The sequence below is a fragment of the Austrofundulus limnaeus genome, unplaced genomic scaffold (assembly GCF_001266775.1).
Source record: "Austrofundulus limnaeus strain Quisiro unplaced genomic scaffold, Austrofundulus_limnaeus-1.0 Scaffold732, whole genome shotgun sequence".
NCBI classification, from domain to species: Eukaryota; Metazoa; Chordata; class Actinopteri; order Cyprinodontiformes; family Rivulidae; genus Austrofundulus; species Austrofundulus limnaeus.
The window spans coordinates 25744-39838 of record NW_013953134.1 but is presented as its reverse complement, the minus strand read 5'-3'; the positions used below and the strand labels follow the sequence as shown (position 1 = coordinate 39838).

General features: G+C 37.9%; 1 protein-coding gene across 4 annotated transcripts in view; it reads right to left on the bottom strand.

Annotated features, from left to right (window-relative positions):
* Positions 1-12288, bottom strand: part of LOC106532215 (rho GTPase-activating protein 42) — a 109301-nt gene extending 97013 nt beyond the window's left edge. For 2 of the 4 annotated variants that reach the window (XM_014028237.1, XM_014028238.1), the window contains exon 1: positions 11975-12288. In XM_014028237.1, the coding sequence (XP_013883691.1) occupies positions 11975-12128 (154 nt within the window). In that variant the 5' untranslated portion in view covers positions 12129-12288. The remainder of the gene's footprint in view (positions 1-11974) is intronic. The other 2 variants (XM_014028239.1, XM_014028240.1) reach the window with 1 other exon arrangement.
* Positions 12289-14095: the final 1807 nt, after the last annotated feature.

Below are 14095 nucleotides of genomic sequence, written 5' to 3'. Positions count from 1 at the left end.
AGCAAGGCTTTGGGCATGTTTTTTATGAGAGTATAACATTATAACATGATATAAAACTCAAAAAAGTTGATTTTACATGATATTGCCCCTTTAAGACTTTCTGCTTCATTTTAGACAAACCCATCCACTATCCACATTCACAACTCTTCAAATAAGGGCATTTATAGTCCTGGGCTTTAGATGCAGCCTGAGACTTGTTCTAATTTATTGTACTGGTTTTACTGGTGGTTATTTTTAAAGTGCTTTATAAATGTAGTACTTGTAGTACTTGGCTCGACACCAAGAAGCTTGATGCCGATGAGACATGTAATTTAAAATATGGTCAATACATAAAAAGTTGTACTACAGCCTAAATTATAATATCCTCCTACATTTCCTGTTTCTCCACCCCCACAAAAAAGTATCAAGCAAAAAGAGAACAGAAAACTCCTAAATGTAAAACGAAAAAAACTAAAGTGCACCAATTTACATCCAGCCTGAAACATGAACGTCAGTCTCCAGGTTGAAAGGAGCATGTTTTCTTCTGCTACGCCTCCAAAATGCAAACTTGTTGTGTCTTTGTGCATCCTCCCCAGTGTGTCACTCAGTGTGACAATCACTTTGACTGACAGAGTCAAAACAAGAGTTCTTCGAAACAGACTTCAATCTGAATCCTAACATTTTTTTCCCTTGCCCAGTCTGAAGGGAAGCAGTAATGGTATACAGAGGTAATCCCTTTATCAAAATATATCTAGGAAAATATTCCAGCCGCTTGTGGAGCTGCATGAACTCTGCTTCATACGGCTTGATTGTTAAACAAGTCACATAACCTGACCCTGTATTTCATTTCCATTACTCGAGGTAAAATTCATATAAGTAGTTAAAGCTGCTGCAATACATAATAAATGCAATAATCCCGCTACACAAAATCTGCCTTAGTCACAGTCCAACAGGCGCAGACAGAGAGAAAACACATCCACACCCCCACACAGGGAAGCAGAATGATGTCAGGCCAAATGCTATCTGAAGGAGGATGGGGGGGGGATGGTTATACAAGCGTGTTTACAGGACATTTCCTGTGGCTGAGCCTTGGGAGCATCATCTGTCCTCAGACAAACAAACACAGGAGTTCCCAAAGCCGAGCAACGTTGTCGAGTTAGAAAAAAATGGATGAAATTATTTAAATAACAGTCGCTAATTACAGCTGTATCAAATTGCATTAATGCCTCAGAATCATGCAGTCGCAGCTGCTGTACGAGAAAAGTTGCTGTACAGACTTGTTAAATACTGTTGTTTTTTTTTTTTTTTGTAGTTATTTTAACAACCTCATGCATGTCAGCCATTCATTAGTGCATGTATCCCAGGAAGGAAACATCACTCGGTAGCCGGTAAGCAGGCGTGGGCATGGGGGTGGAGGCAGAAACACTCTGTCTGGTGGTGTAATAATAGGTTGTCTTCTGGTTTAGTCCAGTCTTATCAAGCTTATCTTTTTTTAAAACATCACAACTTTTCAAAAATTGTGTTGTTGCTGGTTTTATAGCGAACAACAAAATGCATCCATTAATGATGGTATGATTACAAAAATGAAATAAAAAATAAAATAAAAGAAATAATTTCAATTCATTGGACAAATGGACCTTCCCAGAAAGCCTAAACTGGGAAGATGGTAAAGAAAAAAAAACTTAGCACAAAATGTAAGGAAATTTGTGTTTGGTAGATATTTTTCATTCTTGTAACAATGCTTCTTTGTTTCCCTTTTAAATGGTGCCACATTTGTAAGGAACATGCATTTGTGGGATGAGCAGTAGAGCCGAGTATATGGGTTGTGCACATGAAAAAAATGCCAAATCTTCTCTACTAAACAACTTGGTTTGGTGTTATTGAAACTTGTTTTAAACTTCTGGTGGCCCCAGGTGCTGCCAATCTGGTGTCCGCTATTAGATTTATTGCCAAGAAGCGTTATTACAAACAAATAAATAATCTACAAACACAAATTTTCTCCATCGTGGTGAGAGCTGAACCAGAAGGCGAAGCACTTGATTTACCGGTCGATCTACGTTCCTACCCTCATCTATGGTCACGAGCTTTGGGTAGTGACCGAAAGAACAGGATCACGGATACAAGCTGCTGAAATGAGTTTCCTCTGCAGGGTGTCTGGGCTCTCCCTTAGAGATAGGGTGAGAAGCTCAGTCATCCAGGAGGGACTCAGAGTAGAGCCGCTGCTCCTCCACGTCGAGAGGAGCCAGTTGAGGTGGTTCTTCTGGTTAGGATGCCTCCTGGACGTCTCCCTGGTGAGGTGTTCCGGGCACGTCCCACTGGGAGGAGGCCCAGAGGAAGACCCAGGACACGCTGGAGAGACTATGTTTCTCAGTTGGCCTGGGAACGCCTTGGGATTCCCCCAGACGAGCTGGCCCAAGTGATTGGGGAGAGGGAAGTCTGGATCTTAGGCTGCTGCCCCCGAGACTCGACCCCGGATAAGTAGAAGAAAATGGCCGGATGGATACATTTTCTTCTTTTTTGTGCTAAATATATGGATGAATTTAAACCAACTATAAGTATCTCACAAAAAAAGAAGCTGTCAAAGACATGATGAACAGGGTTCCTTTCTTTGAGAGGTTCAACATTATTTTCATAAAATCATATCTTTCTCTACCTCTCCAGTTATTTAAATACTGCAGGGATTTCATGTTGAAGTCATTTGCCTCCAACAACTCCATGTGGCTTTATGCTCATAGTGCTGAGTTGAAAATTTACACACCTACTAATTACTGCACTTGTATATGTGGTTTCTCACTCCCAACTCACAAAGGGATAATTAGTGCCTTTATTGTGCTGATTTACGGCAGTCAGGCAGAGGGATTAATAAAAGTCAGCAGTTGTTATTTACACCAGGTGTGAGCGGTAACTGCCAACCAGAAACGCCACCATTAATGACAACATCTGCTCTGAGACAATACATGCACCTGACCAAATTATTACAAATATTTTAGTTTTGTTTTTACATTTAAATCATCTGTTTTATTATGACTGCATTCAAAAGCATTATTGTTCGAACATCATAGAAATTAAATATCTAATATTTTTTCTTTTTAAATTACAATGCCTCATTTTAAGGCATTATATAAAACAATAATTGTATGAAGCATTAAGTGATTGTGCACTGCTTATCTAAAAATGTTTATTAGTTTGTTGTCGCCTACAACCAAAGGTTCAGTATTTTTTCACGTCTGTGTGTTCATCTAAGATGTGACATCTTTGATTAAATCTTTAACAAATTCACACATTAACTATTGGATGGATTGGAATGGAGATATATCCACTGCTGTTATATAAATAAGCTCATCTTTAAAAAGGACTCACGAGTAACTTGTTGTTTTGAGCACCGTGCAAAACTCGTCACAATTTTCCTATCTGAGGATCTTGTGTCTCTTCATCTAATCTCAAAGTGACTGTATGAGGTTGAGGTCAGGACTGTATGGGAGCCATACCATCTGCTGTACTGTCTCTTATTCTGCCTCTGGCTAAAGATATTTCATTTTTCTGTTGCTACATGTTTGGCATTACTGCCTTGCTGCAAAAAGAATGTAGAACAAATTATGGCTCCTACAGGAAGGATCAAATATTAAACATAAACAGAGCCTAAACATTTTGAAGGATATGCATAAAAACTAGCCTGTCCTTTGCTTTCCCACCCAGTTCCCCTCAATTTTAGTTTTCCTTCTCAGTCTATGGGATTTCTCCCATAGACAAGGATTTCTCCGGTAGAATTTCAACCGGACCAATCAGTGAACAGAAGGAAGAGATGTGAGGAGTCGTCAATTTTTGGCGCCATTTTAGTTTGCCTGTAGTTTAGCAATGGCAGCGGAGGAAGTGAATGAAGCCAGTCCGTGCTGATAAGGCTTCGAAATTAAATTTAATTTGTCTCACAAAGCCTGCAGCACTCATTTATAGCCATCTCGTTCAGCTCGGTACGCCTCTCGTAGCAGGGGATGTTTGTTTACATGCAGTTTCCAGTTAGCTTCTTAGCTTAGCATCTTTCACAGTCGAGCTGGCGCACTGCATACGTCACGGCCAAACGTTAGCGATTGGGTAAATCAGATCCAATCATTTTAAACTTCAACAGAGGCCACACCTCCAGCAAGAAATCACTTCTCAATAGCTGAGGTTGCAGACCCTCTGCACGAAGCAAAGCAAAGAACAAGGGGCTGGTTTTTACTAGACTAGTAAAAACATAAAAATGCATAAACGTTCGATGTCTGTTTAGCAAAATATCACTAATTAGCATGGTTCATTTTCGAGGAATACTTTCTTTTAAATATTTGTTCAAATTATATAACAAATGCTAAAATGTGTCACTAAAAACAGCAGCATTTATAAATTTCTTTAAACATGTCTTTCTGCTAATTCACATGGATATTTCACAGTACTGAAATACTCGCAGTTGAACACTGGGCTCTGCGTGTGTAGAGCCATTTCACAAGTAATGTATTAACAAGCTGGCTCAATGTTGACACATGTCATCATCGCTATTAAAAAAAGAATCCATTAAATGTCTTCCGGTAATATCCTCACTCACAGCAGGTCATAAAGTGTTAGAAACCTTTTTGGCATCCGCTGTTATAAACAATAAATAATTTACTTCCTTCGTCTCACATCCTGCAATTTGTCTCAAGACCCCACTCTCCAGAGAATGGACCAAACCAGTCGCTCCTTCTTTTTTTTTTCTTTCTATAAAACAAAGACAAATACAATCCAGAACAAATCTAAAGGTCTATAAAGCTGGTTACAGCAGCTGCACTTCCATTCACTTGCAAAGCAAATTGAAAGAAAACTATTTAAATGCTTCATCAATTAAAATACACAAAAGCTTGTTTGACTGTTTTAAAGTGAGTTAAGCTGTTTATGTGTGTGTATGTACCTAGCAGTATGGGCTAAGCTGTGCTTTGTGGGGATTTAAATAGAATCCATTACTGAAAAAAAATGCTATCAAAATACATCAATTTGGTAACATTTTAGCACAAATAGATCATTTCTGGTAGGGTATAATTTCTCTATTTTAACTTTCAATTTGAAAGACTGTGTGAGATTTACAGTACAATATGGGATCCAGCAGAGTTTTGGCTTTGGCATAATACTACCCTTCGTTATACAATCAAAGGCAATCAAAGTTTCAACTTCTTTACAACTGTCTAAAAAGTTTAGTACAACCTGGAGGGTCAAGGTCTTATTTGGTATTAAACCTTTTGCACAGACTCTTGATATCTCAGTACTCAGTATCTGCCCAGATATTAATAATACATTCAGGAGGCTATTCTTATGCAACTATGGTGCCATGCCAGCTGAGTATGAGTTCCAACAATTGAGGGACCAAAAAAGTCTGTTTCATGTACATAAAATGCTAAATGTATATTTCTTTTGATATTACCTTTGTTTAATCTTTATGCCTGGGTAATTTTAAAAATGTGCTTTTTTGACCTTCAACATATTTCTCTTTAAAGCTGAGGAGACATTTTCATTATAGCTCTTCAGCTTGTGTGGAGTCGTATCGTTTCAGAAGCTCGAACATTGAGGATCAGGACAGATTGTGTTCAGACCAACATACAGTATGTATGTAGAAAAAAAGGTCTAACTTTTCTATCTATAATATAAGAGAAAAAACAATGAGTGAAAAATATATTTACAAATTTATAAAAGTAAACAAGAAATTACCAATTATAAAGTAAATCTTAATATGAGAACTATAAATAGACAAACAAAATATATTTAAAAAGACATCTACATGGAAACCACGTCTGGCGCTTGTTTTTCCATTGACTGTCTTTTTTTTATTTTCTCTTAAACTCGTGGGTGATTTTTTTCTGGCCCAGCTAACCCTTGACTTTTTTAAACCATGTTATTACTGCTTTCATTTCTGAACAATGCTGTTGCCAAGCAACCACACACTCGCTCTGTTTACACTGGGGATCAGCTGATCACGCTAAACTTGTCCGATACGGCAACGGGAAAAACATCAATATACATCCATGCATAAATCTGTGAGTGGACCTGCACAGAATGCAAAGTGGGAACAAAGCAATGAAGCAGAGAGATGCAGAGATGGGTCAAGACAAGAAAGACTATCAGAACAGAGGAGATACAGGCTGGTCTCTCCATGCCAAAAAATCATGAGCAATGTGAGATCACTAGACAGGCTGATCTTTTTGCTAAGAGCCATGGTGAGAAAACAAGTGTTACGAGGTTCAAAGAGACGTGGCTGAGAGGTAGGGGTGTCCCGATCCGATATTGATATCGGTCTGATATCAGCCAAAAAATGAGTATCGGATTTTATCGGACTGCATAAAAAATGTCCGATATAAGCGCTCTGATATTAGCAGTTCAATCCAGCAGTTCACTGACTCCGCTCCAGTGCTTCTATCCAGCAGCGCTTGGATCCAGCATGCGGCGCTCACGTGATCACAACAACATGCAGCGCTAAYAAGTTAGCAAGAATGTCGGCAGAACTTTCTATTTTCATCAGAAACAGAGTTGAAGCTAAGTGCAAAGTTGTCACGCACAAGTTTTCCAAGGGGGAACAGAACCGTGTATGTTTTAAACCGGAGCTACAACTACTCTCCACCCTGGCAGCAGCTTTGCGTTTCGGCTCGGTTCGTTCGGCCTCGGTCCAGTGACCGCACACAGCCGCTCTGTTTCAGAACCTCCTCACTGGTCCGGTCGGTGGTTCTAAGCTGGCAGAAGCTAGGACAGCACGCTTACAGTTTTGACATCCCGTGGATTAGCTCTGGGATTGATGGACAGAAGAAAGGAGAGTGCAGCTTTTGTTTTGAAATATGAGCGCGACATGACGAGAGCAGTGATAAAAACTGCTCCCTGCAGGAGCGAGAGGCTAATCTCCACATGATGCTCAGAAAATGCAGCAATAAGAAAGGTAGCTATCAATTGAAATAACTGACTAATTCTTACTATTTATTTTTTGCTCTTGTTATTAGAGTGATGTTTAATCTGTTTACACACTTGTTTGAGTGAAGATTAAGTGCAATGATCATGTTGTTTTAGTTACAGTCAGTAAAATTGGAGCTGTGGACTCTTAACTTTGAACAGACAATAATGTGGGGTTTTGTTTTGTCCCCACCTTCAGTTTTTTCCACCATAAAGCAGCACCAGGCTGACTGGTAGTAAAACAATAAACGAAGTGATTTTGAATTGTTATTTTATACTTTAAAAGTACATTTTGTTTTTATTATGTTTTATTTTTCAGGGTCTTCTAATTTATTTTATTAAATTGTAGAATGTTCTTCAGTTTAAAATATATGTGATCCATTGGTTAAAAATAAATGGGTCAGTTTTTCTCATACACAATCTTTTTCACTGTTTGACCTGATCAAGACTTTTCTAAGATTTTACATTACAAAATAGGTAAAAGTGTGTGACTTGTACTGTTATGGTAACAGGTCAATATCGGTATCGGACAATTCTCAAAGTTGTAATATCGGTATCGTATCGGAAGTGAAAAAGTGGTATCGGGACATCCCTACTAGGACTCTTCTCTGGCTCACATCCTCCCAAACAGCCATCTGGTTAGTTCAGGCAGAAGTGACAAGTTCAGAAAGTGCAAGTGAAACAAGACAAAAGTATAATCTCTATATAACAAGACATGGTGCTATGACAATCACACAGCCCATTAAAGGATTAGATGTTCGCAAAACATTTTACAAAGATTGTATGTTTTCACATGCCATCTTTGTAGTTTATTTATCCCATTGACCCTTTGTACTGTATTTTTGAAAGTGTCTAACTTTACAGTTTTGAGTTATGAAGATTGATTTCTTATACTGATTTATTTTATTATTATTTTTTTTTATTTACCGTTATTTTACCAGGCAAGTCCCATTGAGATCGCAGATCTCTTTTTCAAGGGAGGCCTGCCTGGGCCTGCATGAAGGCAACCTATTGTACATGTTTTGGGGGGGTGGGGGAAACCGGAGTACCCAGAGAAAACCCACGCAAGCACAAAGAGAACATGCAAACTCCGCACAGAAAGACCCCAGGTCCGAACCCAGGACCTTCTTGCTGTGGGGCATCGGTGCTAACCACTGAGCCGTCGTGCTGCCTACTCAACAAAAATATACACATTTTTGGTGCAATATCAATTCAATTCAGTTTATTTTTATATCTAAAAGGTGCAACGATACAGAAATTCAATACTTCAGTTTCATGGTTTGATATTTGTTCAAGTACAGTTTTTTTAATTAAATGTTGCTGAAACAGCAAGTTTTCTCAGTAGATCTGTGCTCGACAATGCAGCCTAGGTGGAGTAGTCTAACACAGACCCACTGATCCTTCAACACAGAACATCTTCAGAAGACAAGTTGATAAAATAAATGTTAAAAATCGGTGTTGTTTGATACAAGTGCATTTTGATCCTAGAGCACTGTATTGAACGGTTCAATAGCACCACTACTACAAATATATCTAGATTTTGATTATGTGATTATGTTTGGTTTATGATTTGGATGTAGGCTGTTAATCTGAGTTTGGCTTGATACTTTCACATTTCTGGCTACGTTCACACTGCAGGCAAATCCGACCCAAATCTGATTTTTTTGACCCATCTGACTCATATCCGATTTTTTTATGACAGTCTGAACGAGACAAATCCGATTTTTTCAAATCCGACCCAGGCCGTTTCAGTATGTGGTTTTAAATCGGATACAGATCTGATGTTTTCAAAGTGACTGCAGTGTGAACGCTCATGTCACATTCATCTGACTTTTTCATCAGGAGGAGGGGGGTGAAGGACCGATAACACACTAACCTCAAGTCTCGCTGTTTAAATCTGTAGCTCCATGTGTTTACAGCTCCAAAACACAAGTCCAGTTGCTTCATCTTTTTACTTTTCATTTTCCACGTAGATAGTATGATAATAACGGTCCAGCCTGGGTCGCGGAGAGTATCGATCCTAAAGTTAGCTACTCGGTCGATACTTTTTTCCAGCTCGTAGTTTCGTAAAAAAAAAAAAGCTTCTCTGGAGCATCCCGGTCAGAGGCAGCTTCAGATATAAACACTGAACTAAAGAAGAAGGTCAGATAATTATTTAATCGGCTCTGATTAAACAACAACTTCAGATTYGATGTGTAAAATGTAGCATCCATGCTAGCTCTGTAAACAAACAAGCCGGCTGATAAGACGTCACGTCTTTTACTGCGCATTCGTGTCACATCAGTGCTGTGTTGCGTTCACACAGGGGTCTGATGCAGGTCACATTTAAAATGTAATGTGAACGTTCACACAAAAAGATCGGATTTTTTCAAAAAATCGGAACTGAGCATTAAGACCTGCAGTGTGAACGTAGCCATCATCAGCAGAATTCTGTCCGGATTTTCCCATGGTCCAAATGTGCATCACCTGCAGATGTGCATCAGTCGAAACTCCCAAACACAGAAGGAAGAAGCAACATCATCTTTGGACATTGGACCAGAACTGATGGTCCGACGTAGCTCTGCGGTTCACAGAGGGCTGTTGTAATAGTGTTGCAACCAAAAAGGGCTTCGGGCAAAATTTTGACAGTAGCTGTTTTGACACATGCACCGCCAAGCTGAAATCTTCTAGATGACATCTGCTGGAAGATTGAACAGCTCCCTGGTCTAAAATCTAAAAAAGCCTGGAGAATTAGCTGCAACTGAGCGTGCATGCTGATGCCTTGTAATGCTTCGTTCTCTTCTCGGCTTGCTTTTGACACTTTTGCTAATAACAGGGATACATCTAGCATTAAATACAAAAAATAAAAATAAAACAAAACAGACATCATGCCTCTTCAGCATGCTTTATATTAGATATAGTGCAGATTTTCAACATACTGAAGCTTCTGAGGCACTGAGGTACAATCTCCTGCTGTTTTTTTTTTTTTTTTTACAACTATGAACAGTCACAGACAAGGACCTGGCCTGGTTATCCAGGCCAATAATATGTTGGGCACAGCGGGACTGCTCTACTAACCTGCAGTCACCTGAAACACCAAGGAACTCAACCAAAAATTAAACTTCAGTAGTTACACTATGTAAAAGCAACTAAAACAATCTAACACTGGACAAATGGACTAGAAATGCACAAATACGAAAATTTCAGCTGATATCTATATCCGATGTTATTGGCTTGGCCGATAACCAATATTTACCAACATTACACAAACACACAAATTATTTCTTTATACATACACAAATACGCTTGTCTTTTTTTGATACTGTAAAAAATGACCAGACTAACATGGCTCTCTACTTCAGTTATTCCTGGCTGTGCAGCAACACTATCACTATCATGATCAAACAGATACCACCCGACCAACCATTTCCCCTCCCAAAACAAAAACACAAAGCTAAAAAGGTGGGAAATCAATATCAAATGCTAATATAGGCCCAGTTTTATTTACTGATGACCAGTATCAGCCGATACCCATGTTAATGTTGATACATCGTGCATCCCTAAAATGGATCTTATATGAAAACAATATATGTCCAAACTAATTAGATACGCAAATAAACACATGTTCTGGATTTAGTCAAAAGGAAGAAATAAGTTAATTGTGTTTGAAGAACTCTATAACTGATGATCAAATCAAGGAAAATGCAGAATAAAAACCAACAACAGAGAAAAGTACAGGCAAATTTATACATCAAAAAAAATCATGCAACTACCCATAACTGGACTAATATCCCAATGGAAAAAAAAACCCTTCTCAGGGCTTCATGAAATTAACATATTTAGTGGCACAAATTTACTAAAATTTGATATGATTGAGCCAGAAATAGAGCACAAGATAAGATAAGATAAATTAAGATAAGATAAGATAAGATTTAAATATCCCAAAGCATTTTCAGAAGTTGCTAGCTGCCAACACTAATGATCAATAGAGAAAAACAACATAAAAACATAAAGAATGCAAAATAACAACAATACAGTGATAAGTATGTGGTCCGATCAATGTAAAGAGTTAGTGTTGTAAATGTGTGCACATTGCTTAGTACAAGAACAAAAAAAGAGTTGTTATTGAACTGAGTTTGTTCTCGATTAGTCTGCACTTGGAAATGTAATACAGTACATTTTCCAAGAAAAAGCTGAAGTTTTTGTGTTTCATGTCTCTTAAACCTCACACTCATAGAAACTCTGCAGAGTGTGTTGTTGTGTAAAGTGTTGGTGCTGCAGATTTTATGGGATTATTGGTTCGCTGCCTCAACCGCCAGAGAAAAGCCCAAATATGTAATACTATATAAGATCACGTGGATTTAAAGAGAGAAATTCAAACAAAGATCAAATTTAGAGTAAAGACTGTGAGAGTGTGTTAAAATGAGAGAAACAACAGAACTGAGGGATGGGGTTTGTGTTCTTGCTATTCTGCCACAACACAACTGTTCTTTATTTATAAGGCCCATATTTCCAATCTTTCTCCATTTCACAGACACACTTCTCACGTTAAGAGACTTAAGTCCCATCCCCACAGGCACAGAGCAGGACAGGAAGCCCAGCTTCATCAGCACGGTGGAATTTGGGACTGCGACTTGGAATTAAAGAGGACAATGACCCATGATAGAAGTGATGGCATCCTCACACAGCTGCAGCTGACTGCAGTGACTAAACATGGATAGAGTCTGTCTGCATTCATGTCTTTCTCTGAGGGGTGACCCCTGAGAATGAATTCATCCATTAATGAAGTGAAAACACAAACCAGCTTTAGTTCTGGTTATTCTGACTCTGATCTGTTGGATCTAAACACAAGCATCCAGGACTGACAGCTTCAGCAGGAGGATTATTTAGCAGGTTTTTTGTGCAGATTTAAGCTCGTTAATAGAAATATCAATGTTCCCCAGCAGGAGCCCACCAGCCCACAGAGCCTGCAGTAGTCTGAGGGAAGCTGTAATGAATGCAGCTCTGATTGCCAAGCCGCCTGCGGCTCAGGTAGTTAGGCTTTTATTTCTGGACGCGTTGCGCGTTCTGAACCACTTACTCTTGAGCGCAGTGATCAGCATATTTCCATCCTTGATGAGCTCCTTGATGAATTTATTTGTTCGCTCCAGCTCGAACTCATGGCACTTCAGGCGCTCCCTGAAGTCCGGGCTGTCCACGAACGAGTCGCTGAACTCCAGCGGTGGAAGTCCCATCGTGTCTCGGTCACAGGGTCGGCTTCGTCCGTGGAGCAAAAGTTCCTTCTGCTCTTCTCATCACGCAGCTCCGGTGGGGATGACAACTTCTGGGTTCCCCCCACAGTCCAAACAAAGTTTCCTACTTCGCTTCTTCCTCACTTCCGCTTTGGATTTCTCCCCCCAAAGTTTCAGCAACTTTTCTCAACAAATAGGGGTCTTCTGACTCCTGCTGGTCACTTCACTGGCTTCAGCATCACCTCCTTTGTATGATTTAAACTTATTTATTTATTTAATTATTTATTTGTTTATTTATTTAGAGACTCTTTTCTAATTTAAAAGCCCTTTTTCCCCCTCAGGTCCAAAATTAATAACGTTTTATGCCAGTTTTCTTAAAACTTCACTGCTTTGAGACCAAATATAAGCTGGATTTATATGGAGGTAAATTTGTGTTTTTATTATTCAAACAAAAAGCATCTTCAAAAAAAATTCAATCAAAAATATTTTTTTTCAACCAAACAAAAAATAAATTGTATCAAAAAATATATATATTTTCAACCAAAAATAATATTTCAACCAAACTAAAAAAGCTATTTCAATAATAATAATTAAAAAAAACGATCAAAACGTTTTTTTGTAAAACAGAAATTTTTGGTTGAATCTCAAAGTTTTGGTTGACTTTCTAAGTTTTTGGTTGACTAAGTCGAACCGGATACCTTCCGATCACAAGCTTGGCTTCTCTACTCCCTACAACACTACCTTAGTTTGTGATCTCTGAGTTCAAATCTTTTTTTAGTTCAACCAAAAACTTAGAAAGTCAACCAAAAACTTAGAAAGCCAACCAAAAGTTCGAGATTCAACCAAAAGTTTCTGTTTTGCAAAAAATGTTTTGATAGTTTTTTTATTTTTTGATGGAAATAGCTTTTTTAGTTTGGTTGAAATAATTTTTTTGGTTGAAAATGTAATTTTTTTGATTGAATTTATTTTTTGTTTGGTTGAAAAAAATATTTTTGATTGAAATTTTTGATTGAAGATGCTTTTTGTTTGATTGAATAATAAAAACACAAATTTACCTCAATAGATTTAACCAAATCAACAGTCTTGTATAAAATACCTCAAAGTGATACTTGACAATTACACGTATCTTACCATAAATTACTTCGGTAAAAGGTAAAATGTTCTTTATTAATATCACTTGAGTATAAGTATTTGACATTTACTATATCAAAAGTAAGTTTCTGACATAGCCTAAGTTCCTGCTTAGATATTAAAAATAAAAGTATTGATTAAAAATAAGCAGTTAGAATTACCAAAGTGATATTTATTGGGAGGTGAGCTCTATAAGCCGTGGTGATTTTTATGTTGGAATAAAATATTAATGTTAAAAATTTCAGGAAACACTAGACTTCCTGTTTCAGCTGTATATCTCTGCCTTGCTCATCTACTAGCCTACATATTTTTAGTTAAACCCTGTTGGAACGTGACATGATTTGTGTCATGATGGTGTGTTGGATCATACAAATATGGGGTCAGAAAATATATATCTATACTTCACATCCAAGCAGTCAAAGTTAAATTCACTGTATTTGTGATAGGTTTGTTTTTCAACATAACTAACCAGAATGAAATGGGAGTCTGGATTTAATTTCTTTTAAATATAAGGAGTAGAATGCAGAGATAATTATTTTAAAATGTAAGGAGTGGAAGTATATAGTTGGCTGAAAATAATTACTTCAATAAAGTATAAATAACCAAAATGTATACTTAAGTAAAGTAACAAATTGCACTGCCCGACCTTTTTATTTATTTATTTTTTTGTCTAGGCAGTGTATTTTTATTTTGTTACTTCACAACTCTGCATATAAAGCATAAAGTTTAAGTAGTATTTTACACGTTTCTTTGAGGTTTTTCCTACATTTCACCTTGCAACCCAACTACGCAGCAACCTGAGTCAGTGAAGCAAGTTTAGGGACCCTGAAGCTGATAAT